The 21,811-nt window shown below is 44.2% G+C and overlaps 1 protein-coding gene and 1 long non-coding RNA gene across 2 annotated transcripts in view; one reads left to right on the forward strand and one right to left on the reverse strand.

Moving 5' to 3' along the window:
* Positions 1 to 3,332, reverse strand: part of LOC143522123 (alpha-1,6-mannosylglycoprotein 6-beta-N-acetylglucosaminyltransferase B-like) — a 105,581-nt gene extending 102,249 nt beyond the window's left edge. Inside the window, exons 1-2 of the mRNA XM_077015852.1 lie at positions 2,717 to 3,332; positions 147 to 259 (exon numbers count right to left, since the gene is read on the reverse strand). Coding sequence (XP_076871967.1) covers positions 147 to 259; positions 2,717 to 2,754 — 151 coding nt within the window. The 5' untranslated portion in view covers positions 2,755 to 3,332. The remainder of the gene's footprint in view (positions 1 to 146; positions 260 to 2,716) is intronic.
* On the forward strand, positions 1,998 to 21,611 carry LOC143522125 (uncharacterized). The gene is made up of 4 exons (XR_013132921.1): positions 1,998 to 2,219; positions 10,286 to 10,442; positions 13,081 to 13,187; positions 21,169 to 21,611. It is a non-coding gene; the product is annotated as an uncharacterized LOC143522125 (long non-coding RNA).
* The last annotated feature ends 200 nt before the right edge of the window (positions 21,612 to 21,811 follow it).

Raw genomic sequence — 21,811 nt, forward strand, 5'->3', positions numbered from 1 at the left:
AGGCGTCAGGATTTCTGCCTGCATGAGGAACCTGTAATGAGCAGCAGTGTGTGTGTGTGTGTGTGTGTGTGTGTGTGTGTGTGTGTAGGGGGCCGTGGCGGGGAGCGTGCCTCACTGAGCCGCCCACCCGGGGCCGTTATGACTACCTTCCGTCCGCATGGTGAAGGGGGAGTCGGTGAGACGCTTCGCTGAGAACTGGCCACCCAGGGAGGTCATTAAAAAACACAGGCTGAAGAAACCGATCCCCACCACAAAGATCCTGGAAGAGAGAAGGAGAGTGAGGAAGGAGGGAGAGAGAGAGAGAGGAGGGAGAGAGAAAGCAGGGACAGAGAAGGAGACAAAAAGATGGAGGAGTCAAAACAGTAGAGTAAAGAAGGAAAGAGTGAAATCGTAAGTCAGAGTAAAATGCAGTACAGCATTAGTATAAAGGTGAAAGATGGTTTCTGGGAATACAGCTCAAACAGACAGCTGAGTCATGCCACTGGTGTGTGTCCCCCTCCCCATGAGCCCTGCTAACAATAACTCAACAAACTCACTGCTTCTTCCTATACTGGCCATCACACTCTTCCTCACCTAAGACACGTGCCACTCACAAAACTCTCACAGCTAAGAAATCAGATAAGAAAACACTGAAAGAACAAACAGCGTTTGAATATGACGCGATCTATGTATGGTGCCTTGTGTACACAGCAACAAGGTGGTGTCATTAAATACTGCGCTGTTACAATCAAGACAAAACACAGTGGTGGGAAGGATAGATTTATAGCAAATGTGAGAAGACAGATTAAAGAACTGCAGTATTCGTTCCCATCACCTCCAAAGGCCCATCTATTTCTGCATGATTATAACCCACAGCGCCAGAGTTATTTCTCAGCCCTCACAATCCGAGAGCTCTCAGAAAGACGCCGTTGAGATTATTACTTAACTAATCGTCTGCTTTAGATACGGCGATTTGCGGCCATGTCTCTGCTAGCAATGACAGTAGAGCTGAACCGAACCATTACAACTTGCCCCATTTTCTCAGATAAAGGTGTGACTGTCCTGCAAACAAGACCACGCAATTAATCACTACTACGTAACATTTATTTTAGATCTCGGTAAAAATTCAAGATAACAATGGACAATTCTGTTATTTTTCTTCTGTTTTACACACTATGAACATGTGAAAGTAAAGCGTGTGGAGTGTTCCTCTCACTTCTCCACACACACACACACACACACACACACACACACACACGGGCGCAGATGGCACTGGGGACGGGGGGACATGTCCCCTCCAGATTTATAATGACCCCATCCGAAATCTAGCATCTACAAGCATAAACGTATATATTGTACAGCTTGGTCCCCCTCACTTCAGAATTTCCATCTGCGCCGATGGACACACACACACACACACACACACACACACACACACACACACACACACGTTAGGAGACGGGGTATCAGTACTTCACCCGTGCTCCCACTCCTTATCGTTATGAAGCATTCAGAGACTTAGTTTAGCCGCGCAAAAAGATTATATCGTCTCCAATTACCGGATTTCAAGCAAAATCTTTAGTCTTTCGACATGGCACAGAGGAAAGATCCTATATCTTCTAATTGGTTTTACAGGCGCGTGGTTATCAGATTTCACGCGGGTTGGTGCAACACATAGAGGTTTTCCAAGAATTTTGACCCTTGCTTTCAAATAAGGCGACAGACTAGAATAATGGATGCGGAGGTTTGCAGTTGGACTCCCCAAACGCTGCCACTTGAAGCTTCGTTATACTAATTGCCTAATTGTAGTTGACTTTTCTAAGATTTCTGCGGATGTACTGTTTTAAAGGTGGAAATCCATCCGGAATGTGTCACTAGGCCGCGTTATTAATATCCCACTCCGGCTTCCTAACTCCGTCGCACCTCCTGGGGTGGGGCTTAATTAATTACCCGGTTAATTTGAAACAGGTGTGTTAATAGCGAGAAACGCGCTGTGACTCGGGTGTCCAGGTCTGGGGCGAACCGCTGAGTAGATTCCTAGTCTAAACCTCTCCAGGTGTGAACTTGGATCTGGGACAGTAGCGACGTAACGGCAGTAGTAACGGGAGGTAACCGTCTGAGCTCGGTCCCGTCCTTCCGAAAGAGTCGCGCGCAGCAGACCGTGCACGACGGCGCTCAAGGGAGTTTTTAGTCTACGTAGTACGGCCATGTGTACGAACAATATGAGACATTGTGTGTAGGTGAGCTATGTGTGTGTGTGTGTCTGTATGTGTGTATTGGGGGAGTCTGCACAGTCTAATATGCAAGCTGGATGATACGTTTGCTATCCACGAGATCTCGACGGGTCACCCGCGGGTGGCATAACCAAACCCAGTCCAAAGACATGTACATCAACTTGTGGAGAAAAGGACTGACGTGTGTGGTATGCAAAGCTAAAATTTGCTACGACGGCCGTAATAGGACCAAGTAATGTTTAGAACTCACAGTAATACACTCACCCCACCTTTATTTTGGCAAAGGTTAACGCACTATACCAGAAAATGTTTTGCCAATGCCTTAGAACTCTTGTGCCTTTGTTTAGCAAGAATGTAAACTTGAGAGGAAGGTAAGGTGTTTGTACCACAACCGAATTTGTTTATTTCAATAATAATTTGCTTTTGTTTACACACTTGAGGCGTGTAGGTCCTTGTCCTGGTTAAAATTAGGCTATTAAATTGGCGCGCGCGTCTTTGCTTACCTGAATGGTTTGAACGTCAGTAGGCATCTTCTGACCATTATTCCAGCGTCCGTGTTCACCAAATACAGCGACAAAATCCAGTAGCCATACAGTCGCGCGCCGACATACTGCGCCTCAGACCCGAGCGCGTGCGGTCGTTACCTCCCTACTCAGTGAATGTCAGTAAGACAATATGGTCCCCTCGCGAAGATGGATGGCTAAATGTATATCCATCAGCACCGACCGAGCGGTTTTTAGTTACGTTCTTCTTTCCTGGGACATATACCTACATGGAATTAGACTTTTCATTCATTGCTTCGAAATCCTTGTTTTCAGGTTGTCCCTTGTCGCCATCGACCAAGTCACGAAACTGTACAGAACTTGCTCCAAGATGCTAGTTAGATAACTGATCCGTTGATCTTAAAATCTTAAACAAAGGGACCATAAAACACGTGTGTCAAATGATAGGCTGCTGTAGACCTGCGAGACGCGACTGCGCTCATCTGGAGCTGCTACTATGAGATCTCTCCGAATGCAGGCGCGCGTCCCGAGCCAGGCGGTCGAGTCAAAAACGAAGGCGCGGAGAATCAAGCGTACCCTTCCTGCGAAGACGAGAATGGCTCAGCCCCCCGCGCGCGCAGAGGCATTTCTAGCTCTGAGAAATTTTACTGTATCTCCCCTGTCTCTGGGGTCTTATTCAATCTGTACAGCGCCATCTACAGTGTGATAAAATTGCTTTTGCTTGGAACTGATATGAAATTTCTCATTCTGATAATTAACGCATGATAAATATGATCTGATATTAATATAAAGTTATAATTGTATTTTATTTGTATTTTAGAGCCATATTCTGTTAATTTGAAGAAGACTACTTTGTCATTCTCAAATACATCTAAATCTTGTCAATTCTGTGTTTTATTTAAATTAATTGAGGCTACACATACTTTCAGAACCATGGACAGCGACCATATTTCAAGACAAGGGTACAACTTCGCCCCCACGCGGCGAGGACGGTATACTACAGACTGCTCGGCACATTACTTTCTTTGCGTTTTTTGGACGCTACGTCATCGTATGTGTGCATATAATAGAGAGAGACAGACAGAGAGAGATGTCGTAAAAATTTCATTTTAGTAAACAATGTTTTCTGAGAAAAACGACGTTTTGGACAGAAGACGTTTATCAGCCGTGCAGGCAAAGTACTTTTGTGCTTGAAGGTAATGCCAGTTCATATTCAAACCACAGTATAAATCATAACATTGAATCCATCGCTGTTAAAGTCTAAAGAGTGTAGATCAGTTATTTTTTGCTTCTAACTTCATCGCTGCTATAGCAACAACTGGCATTGCAAACAGATATGGCATTAATTAAATGGTCATTAGCATTGAAATGCCTTGCCACTGGAAGAGATAAATCCTTCATTTTTGATGGCCTGAAGATGTTCAATGAAACAACCCACATGCCCTCTTTTGGTTTCTCCAATGTGCAGTTGATTCTGTGTCTTGACAGAAATTCCAACAACTCCTGTAGTGATTCACAAGGAGAAATCGATGATGAGAATTAATCCTTCCATGCCAGTTTTAGTGCTTGTTTCTGAATTAGCATGTATCACATTATCATGTATCACATCTTAAGCAGCTGCAGGCTGGCAGAATGATGGAGCCCACCTGAAGGTGTGGCAGGGGGCGTGGCAAATGGTGTGGCAGGGGGTATGGCAGCTATACTCCATGTATCTTCCCGAACTAGAAGGTGGAAATATCCACATCTATAATGTCATAAATGTCAGTAGTAGTTTTGGCACAGATCCAGTGCACTGCTAAAAAGTTCAACAAATCCAAAAAAGAGGTTTGTGCTCACACCCATACTAACTCTTATCTCTTTGTGATATTTGGAGACATTGCAGAAACATTTTAGAGTAGGCTACATCCACGGACGTAATTTTGGGGGGGGACATGTCCCCCCCACTTTTTCAAAAGCCGGCTTTGGTCACCCCCAATTTTTACGGTTAAAACCAAATATTTAAATAGCGACGAATCTATGTCCCCCCCACTTTTGAAATCAAAATTACGTCCATGGCTACATCTGTGGGTTGACGTTTCTCAGGTCATGAGTCAAGAAAATATTTTAAAACTCTTAAGATCACCTTCATGAGCGATAACTCTACAAACCTTAAACAACTAGAAACAGGTGAGAATGATAATGGGGGGGGGGGAGGGGGGTTACAAATGACATGGGCGTGGCCGGAGAAACACGTGGTGTGGTGAACCACAACATAGACACGTGGCTAGAAAAACAAAAGGTACACCTGACAGGTGGGGGCGAGGCTAGCCGTGACATCAGTCATACATTTAAAAGATTCACTTTCTATAACTACAGATAAAGTGCACTACGACTCTTTCCCTGTGTGTGTGTATGCGTTTGTGTAAGTACCACATATAAACACACACTAGGCTATGTAAGCTGTGCTCGTGTTGTGGTGGTGTGGTACGTCTAGGTTTGACCTAGTCCTGTCGACAAAACCCTTACTTGCGCTAAATTAATTGCTGATGTTGGTGAGTCTGTGAAGTCCGTTATTACATCCGTAGTGCGGCAGAAACTCGGCTGGAGCTTTGGGGTTTTCTGCAGCACAAAATAAACACCAGGTAGGTGCAGAAACCAAACTGGATTTACTGCAAACTTGCACAGCGCAGAGCAGGAAAATCCCAACGGCGCTATCAGAACCGTTTGAACGGGACGGGGAGCGGCGCTGCTGTCAATAACATCTGAAGGTTTTCACAGAAAAAGCGACTATTCAGAAAACCTCTTATTGTGTATCGCTGTATTGTAGCCCACATTACGACACGCGATCCGACCGAAAATAGGAGAGGTGTATAATTAACGACATTTTTCAAATCACCTGCTAAAACTGGCTCGCAAAGTAACAAATGCACAGCTTCGCAAATGAACTATGGCAGGTGTGGCCAACCCATCAGAGACCAAGAGCCACTTTTTTTACTGTCTTACAGCAAAGAACCACATCATACACATTGGCACTAGGCCTGTGTTGAAAAAAATCGATTTTCCGATTCAGAATCGATTCGCATATGATGATCTGATAATCGATTCGTACGTCCAAAGATCGATTTTTTAGTGAACTTTTACCCCCGCCTCGTCACTGAATTCACGCAGGCGTGCTCGGTCTAACTAACTGTAAAACAACATGGCGTCGGACAGTGCCGGTAACGACAATAGTCAAATCGGCAATCTAAAAACAGAAGGACAGTTTATCCAGTGTCAGTGACTATTTACAGTTAGTCCGTGTCACTGACCGTTTACCCAGTGTTTTTACAGTTTAAAAAAAGTTTAAAATGTTCTTGTAACGTTGGGCGCAAGGCGATGGACGAGACAGAATCCTTTGCACTTTCCAAATAGTTACGTTTATTACATTTACCGAAGCGCAGACAGCGCACATAAAACACGTTTACATAGAACATGTGTGACTCAAACAACGACGAGCACAGGGCGCTGCGCGAGCGCAAATTAAATAGACAAACCACATCAACCCCACGTGATTACGAGCCGAGCCACAGGTGAGGACTATCACAAGACGCACCCGCACCCACTGAGATACACCGACGTAGACGATTAGACGCAGACGACGTTAACACGCCCAAAACGGAGGGGTCGGGGACCGTAACGTGAGAGTTCTGTTCTTATATTCTCACTTTAAAGAAAAATACACGTTTACATTTTATACTTTCAGTTTATTAAGTGTGAGCACTTTTAAAATAAAAATGCATTTGGTAGCAACAGCTTATGGGTGAATTCTTAATTATTTAAATCATAATAATAATGCACTGGTTAGTGTCCCAGTAGGAGCCCACTGTTGCAGATATAGACACCTCAAAGATGTCCTCTGTTTATTGTCCTGGATTACCTTTCTTGAAGGTAGATTTATGATGACCCTTTTCACCAGTCTTCCAGCCATCAGTAACTACCAACTACCAGTAACTATTTGCTGATTAATATCGATATAATACTAGTTTTAACATGTTGCTTCTGTACACAGTCAGGAAACAGCTCAAATACATTTTAATAACACTAAACCCCGAATTGGATCGAATCGATTAAATCGGATTAAATCGAAAAAAATCGATTCTTAATCTTCAGAATCGGAATCCGATCGATTCTTGGAATTTGAATCAATACCCAGCCCTAATTGGCACACTTGAACATCACCCATCCCTTCCTCTCTCTCACACACACACACACACACACAGAGAGAGATACCTCTGCTCAGATTTATTGTAAATGTCAAACACAAACGGTGTGGGTGCAGTCATAGTCCTGTGGTAAGGAACTGGTCTTGTGACCAGAGGGTTGTGGGTTTGATTCCCAGACCTGAGGCCATGACTGAGGTGTCCTTGAGCAAGGCACCTAACCCCAACTGCTCCCCGGGTGCAGGGCTAGGGCTGCCTACTCTGTTAAAAAACGACGTGCTCTGTTCATCCTCATATTTTTGTTTTGCTGTGCATTTTTTCCCTGCCATTTTGAGAGCAAATTCGACACATATTGTTTATTGAAATGATCTTGTCCTGACTGGGAAGCGGTGTTTTCATCTCACGCACATGCGCGTTTGACAAAAATACCGGGATGAACTCAAGCTAAACGAACAGCACATAAAAAACAAACACAAACTTCGATATAAACATAAGTCGTGATATTGGCAAGGTTGGAGGAGGTGGGCGCACACTACGAGCTCTGTTATGTACACAGCTGATGTTTTCTAGGTGAAAAGTGGATAAACTCCGTTATCAACACTCGTTACAACGCCACTGACCTGCGCTCACCTTTAGGAAGAGGAGAACAGTCAGTAGTTTTGAAGCTCCCTCAGTCGTCTGCGGTGCCTTTGCTGCACCTCGTATGTGGTTTATTCCAAACGTGTAAAGAGCCGCGGGCTGGCCACTCCTGCAGTATGGTGACGCCACCTGAGATCACACAGACAGCTGGCATTTCGCCAGTCAGTTGCTTTGAATCATTCAATCTAAATTTTCTTTGAGGAAAAAACTTCACAGCATTTACTGTTTACAGTGCCTTATATCTTTCACAGAATCGTTTTTATTTGTAAAAGATGGACACGCTGTCCCGTCAGCCCAATTGCTCCGAACAAGAGTCATACTTCATCGGAACCCGAACACACGCCACACACTCATCGCCACTGGCCTCGTCTGCAACAGCGTTAATGCACTATAATGGAAGTGGCTTTTACCTGCACAGCGCACCTGGTGAACATTACAGTTCCTGGAATTCCGGAACAAGTGTGAACGGAGCGAAAGGCAGAAATCGCCCCCAGTAGGTTTAGCGTGGGAATACTGTGTGGGGTGTAGAATTACCACCGGACTGTATTTACTACTATACTCCTACTCATTTTTTCTTTTGACTAGTCTACTGTTCTGTAGTTTGAACATATTTTATACGGGATGTAGAGCAGTTTGGAAGTGGTAAAATCCCCCCCCCCCCCCCCCCCCCCCCCTCCGGCAGAGGCCTTCGGGCATGTTAATTGTGTTCAGATGTGACATGGCGGGGGGGATGTTTTAACTAGTGGTTTCACGCTTTCTCTGCGAGCAGGTAGCTACATGTCAGCGGGTGACAGGATCGCACAGTGTTCAAACCAGCCTCCTCGCGGGGGCAGGAAAAACAACTTATCTAGTGCAGAAAGAAAAAGAAAGTAAAACCGTGAAGAAACGTGACCTTTATTGCGAAAAGGGATGAGATTGTAGTGAATTGCTCTTCTGTTCACGGGAGTAATAGAGGTAGCATTAAAGCTCTCTGAACTCATTCTGAAAGTGAAATCTTTTTTTGTTTGTTTGTTTGGTTTTTTTTTTTTAAACAACACGAAGTTCTACAAAGTTCGCCAATCTCTTTTGCATGCCATCTGATTTTGGTCCAACGCCAATAAAGTTCTTCTGGATTTCTTTTGCTTTATGACAAAAGGGAAAAAAACGAAGCTGTCAGGTGAAGCAGGGTGGGTGAGCCTGGGTGGGTGGAGCTGGGTGGGTGGAGCAGGGTGGGTGAGCCTGGGTGGGTGGGTGAGCCTGGGTGGGGGAGCCTGGGTGAGCCCAGCAGGCACATAGTCAAAACAATCCTTCTTGTGTTGTTGACTGGCACAGAAGCCACATGATTCGCACGCACTGGGGCAAATCAGATCCATAGGTCCACCCTGTTTCCCACGACCTTTATTGGGTTCCCCACATTCTCACCATTTAATGTAAATGTGCCATATTTGTCAATTGTGATTCACCTCAATCAAAATTTGTCCTCCGCATTTACACATATGTGCAGTTAACACACACACACACACACTAGTGATTACTAGGGGGCTGTGGTGCACACATGCCCAGAGTGGTGGGCAGCCCTAGCCCAGCTCCCAGGGAGCAGTTGGGGTTAGGTGCCTTGCAAACTGGATTTGATCATGGATGGAATCAATGCTCTACGCGTGAAGTTGGATCAGTTGGGAGACCGCTGCCTTAAAGAGGAGTTTGTGTGCTCAAATTCCCAAGGACGAGCTCCTTGCTAAATTCTTCATTCTTCTTATCTGCATTGGCGCCCAAACAAATCTCTCCCGGATGGTCGTCGTCCTGGTTACCTGCTCCTACCCCCCACACAGAGACTGTCAGAGATGGCTCTCGCCCTCCAACGCGAACTTTGACACAAAAACTCTGTGTCAGGCCTCTGACGCTCACACGCTAATTCACAGCTCCTCCCGCACCCTCCTAATCAGTTCGCCACACCGCAACAGAAATTACACCTCTAATAGCATCGGGGACTCTGCCTTGGCAGAACGCCCGTTTGCCTGGGGTGAGGGACTCGTCACGTCTGCCGTACAGGCTACCGGGAGGCGGCTAGTTGACACAGTAGCTGTGTTGCAGGCTCAGATAATGCCGTAACCCCACTGAGTTCATTCTGCTGTCTGTCTCTGGGAATAAAGGCAGACACATGTGGGCCATCACACACCGCTTACAGATTCAAACCCTCCGCAACTTCTAGTAACAAGGAAAAAACACTACCCAGACTTGCTACCCAGACCGTGCCATGAAGAGGGGCTTAAGATGTCTTGGGAATGACGTAGGTGGAGTCACGGTGGTGTACATTCATTTTTGACACACCTCGGGATGCTTGAGGTTTATGTTTTTCCATCACAAAGACCTGAGGCAGAAAAAAATAACAATGGCTGAGAATATTACTTTAGTTTGTGAGCACCCAGCCAGGGTGAATAATGAGCCGTCCTTCCTGCAACGGCCAGCCACTCATGATGCTGTCACGGCTGCAACTCACCAATATAGCAAACATTAGTTTCACAAGTTCTAAATATAAGAAACACTTAGCTGGCATTTTCGGAATTGTATCTTGCAAGTAGATTAGAATGCATAAAAGATGAGTGCAATCTGTTTCCTTGTTTTAATTTAGTTTATTTCTTTCACTTACAAGAAAATGCTTTTTTTTGTTTATACAGTCTGTAACAGCCCAACAGGCTCTTACATGTTAAACCAACTTTGCCTTTTTTTTCAGCTCAACATTAAAGAACACCAACATTTTACTGTCATTTTTCAGCGCCGTCAGCAACAACATATCTAATATGTTTTCACTGACAAACTAAGAGGTGCCTGAAGCTGGAGCAACAACGGAAAATGGGGACATGACGGCATATCTAACGCTCTGAGAGAGAAACACCAGCCTTCTGTTGAACGTTCCTGCCAAACACAGAGTGGTGAGTCACACAGCAGTGTTCCCACACCAGCCCCATCGCTCGGCCCACTGCCGTGAGTTACCCCAGTGTTGTTATCCCTTTATAATAAGACCCCCTCCTTATAAAACAAGTAGTTTATTAATGGATATTAATATTAATGTGTTGCTGGATGCCAAATGATCGTTTCTGTCATGATGTTGGTGGTTGATGTTTGGGACATCATTATGTTTGGCAATTTATTCATAACTCATGTAGTCAAGAAGGTTCTGTGGTTTAACAGTGTAGACAGTTGCCTCATTCTTTGAAAAACAATTGTCCTTGTTGCAACAGTTGCCTTCCAACCAGCTCCGTGAGATTTGACTGTTTGTCATGAGTGTTTGTGTACACTGGATCACTTTCATTTGTTGCTCATTTACTGAGCGGGAGGTTCGCTCCACAGCGCCCCCCAACTCTCAGGCCAAAGTACGCCATTGCCATTGATGGTGGCACAAGATGTATAATTATCCAGCAATGCGGACAGTGGGTTTTCCTTGTCGGCAACAGGTATGAAGCAGGCCTTATTCAAGACGTCCTAACACGTCCTAACACATCTGGCTGTACTTAATACATAAACAGACTAAATATGAGGATACAGCAGGCTGTGACGTAGGCTACATCACAATCTGCTCATATATATGCAAGTAATTAACAAGATGTAAAGATACAAAATGTTACTGCAGGCTGTGATGTAGGGCCTACATCATGTAGGCTATATCACACTCTGGTTTCTATAAACAAACAAAAGTCGTTTTTTAACGATGTGTGTTTATAGTTTTTAATCTCTTAGTAATAAGCACAGGCAAGCGAATCCAAATGTGATTCCTGAAATGTGTTATTTTCTTGGTTATTTAGATTTCAAGGTCAAGGTCATGTTTATCTTCTTAATTTAGAAAGGGAGAGTGTGGTATTCACGGTACCATTTAAGTCATCTTTGTGTTACGAAGCTTGTGAGAAGATCAGTAACACATCAAAGGTGTTTAAAAGTGCCACTGACATGTCCAGATGTAGCCAGTGCTGAACTGAGCTGTCTGGTTTCATGGCTGTGGGGGTGATTACACTCCATCCATGAACTGTGAAACCTCGGTGTGGCTTAACAGGGCAGAGAGAGCGCCGTGTAAGCAGGACAAATTGCTTTAGCGTGAGGCACAGAACAGGACTGGACCGGCGTAATTAAAGCCATGCATCAACATGGCCGCCACTGCCAGCCCATCCCTATGCATTTAAATGGGGACAGCAGTGTGAAGATGGTGCGTATAACCAGTTAGGTGTCTCGGTCAGTGAGCAGGAGGTCCTTGGTCTGACCTTCCAGTTGCCTACGGCACTATTACAGCAGCTACAAGGGCATCTTATATCTGTGCAGTTTTCACTTCCTTTTCCGGCCCACGTTAAGCTCGAACACTAAGTGAATGTCGGAATCTGATTTCCATCTCTGAATATCTCTGAATATTAAGATATTACACATATTAAACTATTATAGTTATACATACCAACCCCAGCTGTATTGCACATTATTGCGATATTGCACTTTTAACAGCAGTTGTGTTAACAGTCGTGAAGGTGACAATTGCTCAGGGTCGAGGAAAGGATGGGGGTTAGATAGATCCAGCGATGTGTGTGTGTGTGTTGGAGGTGTGAGTATGCCCACAGGTGGAGGTGTGTGTGTGTGTGTGAGTGTGTTGGAGGTTGGTAGCCCTTCTGTGTAGACAGACTGTGTCTAGATTTGGGTAGCTTGGTTCCCACAGTCTTCTGTGCAGTTCGGGCCAAGTCTCTCTGGTGATGCAGTAAGAGAGGAGTGTCTCTATTGTCCTATTGGGTGGGAGAGGGTAGAGGGGGAGGGGCTTGAGAGAGGCAATACTTCGCAAGAAGGAAGGGAATGTGAGCACTTTATGAAGGGTCATAGAGGACTGTACACAATTAGTGCAACAGGGACAGATGACGCTAATTAACACTAATCAGAAATGCTGCAGGAGCGACGTGGTGCTCCCCCCTAGTGGTGGGAGTAGGTGTTGCACGACAACTGCCCCTTACCTTTGACTTAGGAATTATATATTTGATAACATAGATAAAGCTAATTGAATTTAATAAATCATTAGCTACTTTAAAAAGCAACTGAGAAGCAGAAAAATCAAAGCAGCGGACATTAATAATGATCTCCACCTTCTGTAGTCCTGAACTATGACACCCCCTCTTCATCACGTCTGCATCATGACCTGTTTTCATCACGCCTTTAGTCTGACCTGAAAGAGCGGCAGTCTGTGTGGTGCCATACAGTTTAAACACGTTTTATCTTGAAGAGATATCACAGTGCACCGAGGCTTATGGGCTAGCGTGAGCTCATTGGTAAAGCAGTTTACACTTTCTTTAATCATCTTGTAAAGTTATCAATATTAAAAAACATTGTATGGGAACAACTTCTCAATAAATTGGAACTGTATTAAAAGTTTTTTAATAAAAAAAACTGTATTAAAACCAGACCATTCTTGTGTGAAAGTCTAGGGAGGGTAGAAGGCAGAGTGGACTTGACTGCGGTGTGAGTGTGTGAAAGTGTGTGTGAGTGTGTGTGGTCCTGTAGCGCTGCTACTGCTGACTGCCAAATGCTTCTCTTGCCTTATGTGTTCAGCGGGCCTCCATGGACATGACAGGACAAGAGATAAATGTGTTTATCTGCCACAGAAGAGAGCGTCTCTCAACAGCTGCCCGTTTACGCTTCGTGAGAGACTGGAAAAAGTAAATGATTTTGTGAATCAATATGTGCGTGTGTGTGTGCGTGTGTGTTATGTGTGTGTGTGTGTGTGTGTGTGTGGGCGTGCGTGTGCGTGTGTGTTATGTGTGTGTGTGTGTGTGTGTGTGTGTGTGCGTGTGTGTGTGTGTTATGTGTGTGTGTGTTATGTGTGTGTGTATGTCTGTGCTTGTGTCTGTGTGTGTCTGTGTGTATGTGTGTGTGTGTGTGTCTGTGCTTGTGTGTGTGTGTGTGTGTTGTGTGTGTGTGTTGTGTGTGTGTGTTATGTGTGTGTGTGTTATGTGTGTGTGTGTGTGTGTGTGTGTGTGTGTCTGTGCTTGTGTGCGTGTGTGTCTGTGCGCATGTGTGTACGTGTGTGCGTACATGTGCGTGTGTGTGTGTGTGTGTATATGTGTGTGTGTGTATGTATGTGTGTGCGTGCGTGCGTGCCCGTGTGTGCGCGTGTGTGTGTGAGTGAGTGTGTATGTGAGTGAGTGTGTATGTGTGTGTGTGTGAGTGAGTGCACTTGCGAGTTAAGGATAGATAGTAACTTCAGACGTGGAGCAGAGAGAGAACAAGAGAGAATGAAAAGGTAAGAAAGAGAAATTCCAGCACTTCTCTTCAGCACCTTTCTACACACACACACACACTCATCAGTCATCTACCAATGCTTTTGGTCATTTGTCAATTTGAGCATGATTGGAAGTGACTCAGACAGACTGCTGCTGTATATTAAAGTGAACGTGATGCATATTGAATGGGTTTGGTGTCATAATTACTTGTACCAAGTATTGGGGGAGTTGGCGTTTGGATGCATGTGTGTGAGAGAGACTCAGTAGTATTTTGCAATGTATTTAAGTGATATTTTACTGGGCACATCAAATGAGAGTGAAACAAGCACAAAGCCACAGGGTTTAGTGGAGAATAACTGAGTACACATTACCTAACTCCTACTCTGAGCCTGTGAGCTGACCACAGATCATGACTTTTCATACAGTAGGTTGTCATATTATTCACTTTTTTAATAGCAGACTGGATGAATCACCAGCCTCTCTTACAGATCCCTGAATATGCATGATTCCTCTGGAGTTCGTTAAGTGACCGCAAGACATAAAATGTCTCACTGCATTCATTAAACGGTTGTTAGTTGTTTGCCTTGTTTGTTTACCCCACAGCTTAGCTACCGGGATAATGCTGCCCCTGGCCTTTTTTAAAAGGATTCCTTCCCTACACAAGTGCCACTCTCTGAGAGGTCATAGGTCAATGGCTGCACCCAAACCAGGAGATCAGCAGACATGTGCTACTAGCTGATGCGTGCTACCAGCGGACACGTGCTATCAGCCAGGGTTGCCAGGTCCTACAAAAATATCCCGCACAAAGTCAGTGTAAAACCCGCCCTTCAGAAGCATAAAAGCCCAAAGTTGTATGGGGGGGGTGACGTGCTACTAGAAGACACATGCTACTAGCAGACGTGCTACTAGCGGACACGTGCTCAGGCATATACTATTAGCGGACGCAGTGTGATACTCGATTGTGTTAAATGGCCACACTCCTCTATTGATTCATAGCTAAATATTATTAATAATTTTTTTATTGTTATTAAAAATTTATAAATATTGAAACAGCAGCAATAGAGCAATATAAGAGAGCAATGCACCACAAATCAGTGGCAAAATAATAATGCATGATATCAAATTAGGAATTATTCTTTGTGACTTTCTAAACCTACGTACGTGTCCTTGTTAAAAGAGGGAGAGTAAGTTTGCAGGTGAACAGACAAACTGCATGAATTCTGTGTACGTCAGCGTTTTCCCGCCATGCCGGTGGAGCAGAAGGTTTGTGCTGGCATGGCACAGGGGGACACGTCGTGTCACGGAGACTCCAGAGTCACACGGGGGTGTTTAGCCCGGCCGCCGGGGAGCTGCTGCTCACGTCCGTGCCGGCGATGGCAGTGATGTATGTGGGAGTCAGGAATGACAAACTGCGCTTTCGAAGCAGGATTGCAAAGAAGCCAAAAAATTATTACGTCTTGCTACCTTGTTTTCTCAGTCTGCCTTTATTTATGGCTGTCTGGTTTGGAATCATGGAAAATATCTAGTGTGATCTCACCAAATACCTTAAGTTCACAAAAAATCTGATACTAATACCTATCAGTATCGGTTAGAGGGAATAAAACAATAACAAAATAAAAAATATGTCACTAGATTCTTGAAGTCATAAGACGACAGCAATCACAACACCTCCTGCCTTCACTCCGTACATATGGCTCTATGTACAGTATATGCAAATAGTCCCCCCCCCTCCTCAACACTCACCCGCAAGGCATGTTTACATTGATCAGACTCATCTAACACATAAAACTTTATTGCTACCCGACTATACAGCATACAGGAATTATATTAACAGTGTCAGTACATGACTATACATATTTTAAAACAACAGGAGATACACATTAGAAGTCCTCGTTAAATATATATTTCAACACAAGTGGCCGCATGTCCTCCTCATATGGTACAGAATTCGCTGTGCATGACTGTCTCTCCAAAGTTGGCTCCTTTCTGACCACAGATCTTGATGTGATCACATTGGGTTTCAGACCTTTGTCCATGCCAGGTGCACTTGAATTAGCTAATCCTTATCTTGCTAATGTTACATTCTCAGCTCTCAAACACGACCTTTGTCGTGGCATGCTTTCTTCTTGAATAGACCTGACATCACGAGAACGTGCTTTAATTACAGCATCTTAGCTATCTGACAAACTGTGTTCAGTGATATTTACCCTAATTATTGTGAACCATCAATGTCATATATCAGGTCATGAAGTCATTAAACAAGTCTTGTCAGCATTTGACATTATGAAGTTTGGAAGGCTGATGTGTAAGTAACATACTGCAGATTAGTTTAAACTTGTCAGTGGATAAAACACAAGATCTCTTTGTATGTATCCGTCCCTGTGCCTATTGTCCTCACAGTCTCTGTTCCTGTGTCTGTTTTCATATTTCCGTGTCCATCCCTGAGACTGTGCCTCCGCTGCCCTCCCCTCTCCTCAGCTCCTGTCCTGGCTCCACCCCTCTCCTCAGCTCCTGTCCTGACTCCTCCCTTCTATTCAGCTCCTATCCTGGCTCCTCCCCTCTCCTCAGCTCCTGTCCTGGCTCCTCCCTTCTCTTCAGCTCCTGTCCTGGCTCCTCCCCTCTCCTCAGCTCCTGTCCTGGCTCCACCCCTCTCCTCAGCTCCTGTCCTGACTCCTCCCTTCTATTCAGCTCCTATCCTGGCTCCTCCCCTCTCCTCAGCTCCTGTCCTGGCTCCTCCCTTCTCTTCAGCTCCTGTCCTGGCTCCTCCCCTCTCCTCAGCTCCTGTCCTGGCTCCTCCCCTCTCCTCAGCTCCTGTACTGGCTCCACCCCTCTCCTCAGCTCCTGTCCTGGCTCCACCCCTCTCCTCAGCTCCTGTCCTGACTCCTCCCTTCTATTCAGCTCCTATCCTGGCTCGTCCCCTCACCTCAGCTCCTGTCCTGGCTCCTCCCCTCTCCTCAGCTCCTGTACTGGCTCCTCCCCTCTCCTCACCTCCTGTCCTGGCTCCACCCCTCTCCCCAGCTCCTGTCCTGGCTCCACCCCTCTCCCCAGCTCCTGTCCTGGCTCCACCCCTCTCCTCAGCTCCTATAGTGGCTCCTCCCTTCTCTTCAGCTCCTGTCCTGGCTCCTCCCCTCTCCTCAGCTCCTGTCCTGGCTCCTCCCCTCTCCTCAGCTCCTGTGTCTTTGTTCCTGCGGATCCTTTTGGTTTTGTTTGAACTTTGTGAGACATGCATTAGGGTGAGGTCTTCTACCCCATTGTGCCTTTGTAGGTAATTGTTTATAGGATTTATTTCTTTGATGTTTGTTTGGTGCATTGTATGCTCATGCATTCACGTCAGGCTCGGATCGGCTCGGCTCAGCTCGGATCAGTTCTACTTTGCTCTTATAAATGTACATGTTCAGTACCATTTTCAGGTTTATCATTGGTTCTTTTGCTCTATTAAAGTCTTGCATCCTGCTTGGGGCCCATGTGAGATGCCACAGAACAGATAGTTATTTTGAAGATAAACTACTTACATTCATCCTTCTGTAAACTTTAAGAAAAAAATCATGAATATATACAGACCAAGAATAAACAACTGAAAGATTGCAGCTGTTGTAATATTAAAGGTGAGCAGTGTCAGGATTAGTGCCAGGATTAGTGCCAGGATTCTAACACCCAAACAGAATTATCATTCACTATTAATCTTTGGGCCTTTAAATATTTCACATATTACACAATTTCCAGTCCACGCATTATAGAGAGCAGGTTAACAGGTAATGAGTTCATAAACAGAGGACTATCAATCCAGAGCTGTAGATGGCAATAATTCCGAGGTGTAGGCAACTTAGTTGTGTCTGTGGAGGCAGATTGAATTACCACTCCACTTTCACACTTAATGGTGGCACGTGTGCACCGTTTCGCACAATGTGAAGCTGCAACGAGGAAAGGCCAGAGCACCAGAGCGAAGCATATGTCTAATTAAACCTTGACACCATTAACAGGCTGTCGCTGACTTGAGAGTCTGTGGTAGGGTGTGTGCACGATACAGAGGAATGAGACGATGGAAGACACGAGTGATGAGACAGAGAGACAACAGGACACATCAAGGCCAAGGGGACAATGACTCAGATGCAGAACAAAGGACAGATAGAGACAAAACCCCCCCAAAAAACAAACCAGACAGTGACCAGACAGGCATGCAGAATAAAAGATACTGAGAGACTCAGACTGCAGTCAAATATTAAACAAAAAACTTCTCAATCAATACCGCATATTCCAACCACTGATCATAATACACACAACACAAAAGGCTGAACAATTGGACTAATAAAACAGCCCTGGGCACCTTGGCCTATGTAAAGGGGAGGGGAAACTGTGACGGTGTGGTGCTGGAGGAAGCAGGAGGCACGACACGCGTCTTGCAGTGAACATAAACGTTTAATCAAAACACAAACACGTAAAGTCCTGCACAAACGGCGCAAACACGCAGACGCGATGCTTGCATGGGCATGAACTTTAGACAAAGACGAGCACTAGACACCGCGCTAACGCACATTAAATAGGTGAATTACACAGACCCACGTGACCTCGAGACAAGGCACAGGTGTAACCACGAACACGCTCACAAACAACCCACACCCACGGAAGTACAAACATGGACATAACGACACGCAGACAACATAGCGGCACGCCCACAGGGAAGGGTCCGGAGCTGTTCCGTAACAGAAACAACAGTGCACAAACAATATAATTAATAGTAGTTATAACACTGGAAAACATTCTTACCAATGTCATGCCAAAACTATGAGAGAAAACACTGCCAACCGCTGACTGGAACACCCACTCATGACGTCAGGATTAATGTGATATTCTTTCCATGTCCTGTACACACAGAATGCACATGCAGGAACAAGTGAATATGCCTTAATGGAAAAAAAAACCCAGAATTCCCGGCTACACATATACGTACGCAACAAAGAATGCAGGATCAAACACAAAGGACAAACACAAGACACAAATTAAACACAAGGTGAAAGTAAATGATTCATAAGTAGGGGACTGTGAACAAGGCAGGCAGGCGTGCATGTGTGTGTGTGTGTGTGTGTGTGTGTGTGTGTGTGTGTGTGAGAATCACAGCACACCATGGTATATAACCATAATGAAGATCATAGGATCATTAGGGACAGGACATGTATACAACTTTTTTTTTTCACTCTTAGGTGCTATATAAAAATTATTGTCCTTATCCTGAATTTTTATAAATACATTGCTTAACCTGAAGGTTTTATAGGTTATTTCCTAAGGACCAAGGGGTCTAGAAAAAGTTTAATTAAACAGTCTAGCTGTTTATTGGAATATTTGTCTCCAGAATGTGTTTCATTAAAATGAGCTTGTCTCTGTGTAATTCTCTAGCTTCATGAGTGTAAACAGCCTCTTTGGACAGGACTGTGGCATTTCCTATGGGATGAGGAGTACATCAGGGCTATACCTTCAGCCTTCTATTGTTTAACGTGGCTGTGGAACCATTTGCTCAAACCCCTTGGCAATTCTTCAGAGGAGACCAAAAAGCAATTAAGGACTCTAACTGCTTTGCTTGCTAATGACATCCTCCCCTTTCTGACCTGTATTCTACAGGATAATGGATTTTTTTTCCACTAAGGAGGTTCATATGCTGGGGCATAAACATTTACACGAAAAACCAGATGAGTGCAGTCCAAGAAGAAATTAACAGACGTTTTCCCTTTAAACAGCCACTGCTGCAAGGTCACACTCCGCCTGTCTTTATTTCTGTGGCTGACATTGTGCAATACGTACAAAACGTGATTTCAGCATGATTTTATAAGGAGATTGTAAGAACTCTATTAAAAGAAGGTGATTTCTTAGGATGTATGAAAAACTAAATACTAAATCCTCCTTTTACCCCAATAGCCTCTCTGCACTTTAATGCCAATTAATGTAAATTTCTACAATACACAGGAAAAGCAGCGTTATCGTTTGCCCTGCTGGTCGTGCCTATTTTTCGATTAGCTTCTAATGAGCACAGAAGTCTCCAACTTTAAATCCCAATTGGGGTTTGCAAGCCTAAGCACTCTTATTAAGAAGAACTGAAAAATGTTCTTCTGAAGGAAAGGGGAATTATGGCTTGTCAAAATACATATAAAGAGTATCTCATATAATTAACAACAATATAGTTACTGAATGCAAATTTGAGATCGGTGTTGCTTTAGATATTTAGGTGTGTGTAACTCTATGGCACACACACACACACACACACCTCTATAAACTCCTTTGGTACTGTCTGCTGTGTGTGTGTGTGTGTGTGTGTTTCATGTTTGTTGCGTGTCTGTTGTTGTTGTCACCATTGATGTTGCCAGTCCCTCTCGTTAGCCTCCCCTCTGCTAACGTGTTGGACCTGTCTCGTTATCCCCGTTAACGTGGGCATTTAACCTGTTGCACCTGTCTCATTATCCTCCTTAACGGGGGCATTTAACCCCTCATGTTTTGCCCTCCGTTGTCGGTCTTTGAATGTTATTGTCACAATTTACGTTTGTGTTAACGTCTACGTAAACGTTCTCTGTTGTGCACCACTGTCAGATTCCCTCACTTATCATGACAGTGTGCGTTTTAGCTGGGGTTAGATCTTAACTTTCATTTGACCATACATTGTCAAAATTCACATTCCTGAGAGATATTAAAAAGTCAAAGTTAAAATAGATTATATTTATATTGTGCTTTTTACAATACAGGTTGTCACAATTTTTTTTGTTTTACAAATGTCAGGGTGCAGATCCCTAATGAGCAAGCTAGCGGTGCCAGTGGTAAGAAACACTCCCTGAGTAGAATTAAGGAACAAACCTTGGGAGGACCAAGACCCAGGAGAGAGACCCAGGAGAGAGTCCAGCCTCCATGGATGGCCTAGTTTACCAGTCCATGCTTTATTATATTATACACTGTATATTCTATGTACTGTAGCTATTCGGTTTAGGCATCAGTGTATCTTTTCCTTATTTCATCTATAATTTAGACAGAGGTTTTAAAAACCATTTTATCTTGGTTAATTTTCAGCTGCCAATTAAATGCCTTCCTTCCAACCCTGAAGATGTATGATTGGCTGCCAGTGGGTCAACCAGAGATGGAGGAGCCTCTCTGGTGTGGAATGATTCACAGAGTGAAGAGTGCTGTGAAGTCTAGTTTAACATGAGACTAATTGTCCTTAACTCTATTGCACTATTGCAGTTTTGAAAATAAGTTTCCCCATTGGAAAAAGAAAGAAACTTACTTATCTGTAGTCTGTTCCTCAGAGGGAAAGAGAGAGAGTGTGTGTGTGTGTGTGTGTGTGTGTGTGTGTGTGTGTGTCTGTTTGTCTGTGTGAGTCTCATGACCACAAAGGAAATTAACGCTCAAAGAAAGAAAATGTTTGTTTTTTTTTTCATCACAGGCTCAAGTGCTGTCAATTCCAGGAAGCCAGCCTTAAAGAATTTAAGTTGTTGTAGACACGTCTTCATGGGCAGATGACCCTGAAGAAAACGGCATCATCTACATGTGCTCCAGTAAAGCCTGACACAGCGTAGGGAAGTGTTTCAGGCTTCATTATAACCAAATGCACAGAGGAATGGATAATGTCTTCCTGTTTCCGCCTGTCTGCTCATGAGCTTGAAACTCTGCTTATTTCTATGAAAAATGCTGAAAGATTCTTTTTTAATTGAATGCTCCATTGTCTATTGTGGGTGGCCAATATTCCCTGCCATCTTAATCCTGGACCAACACTGGTCCTGTTACACAGGGTGTTCCTCAAGGCTCAGTTCTTGGGCCTTTGTTGTTTATCATGTACATCCTGCCCTTGGGAAACACCACCTGTCATTGTAACTTCAAATTTTACTGTAATGCTTTCTATAATTAGATGCCAATAAAACTAAACTAAATTATTGATTTATTTGTAGTATTATTAGTAGTAAGTGGGCCATCTTAGTCTAGCCTGACCTTGGTTTTCTCTTTGACATCTGTCTTACCTTTGATGCACATATTTTAAATCCTGACTAAGACTGCGTTTTTTCTTCACTCTATTAAACCCTTTCGATTCC

Source organism: Brachyhypopomus gauderio, chromosome 8, assembly GCF_052324685.1.
Source record: "Brachyhypopomus gauderio isolate BG-103 chromosome 8, BGAUD_0.2, whole genome shotgun sequence".
Classification (NCBI taxonomy): Eukaryota; Metazoa; Chordata; class Actinopteri; order Gymnotiformes; family Hypopomidae; genus Brachyhypopomus; species Brachyhypopomus gauderio.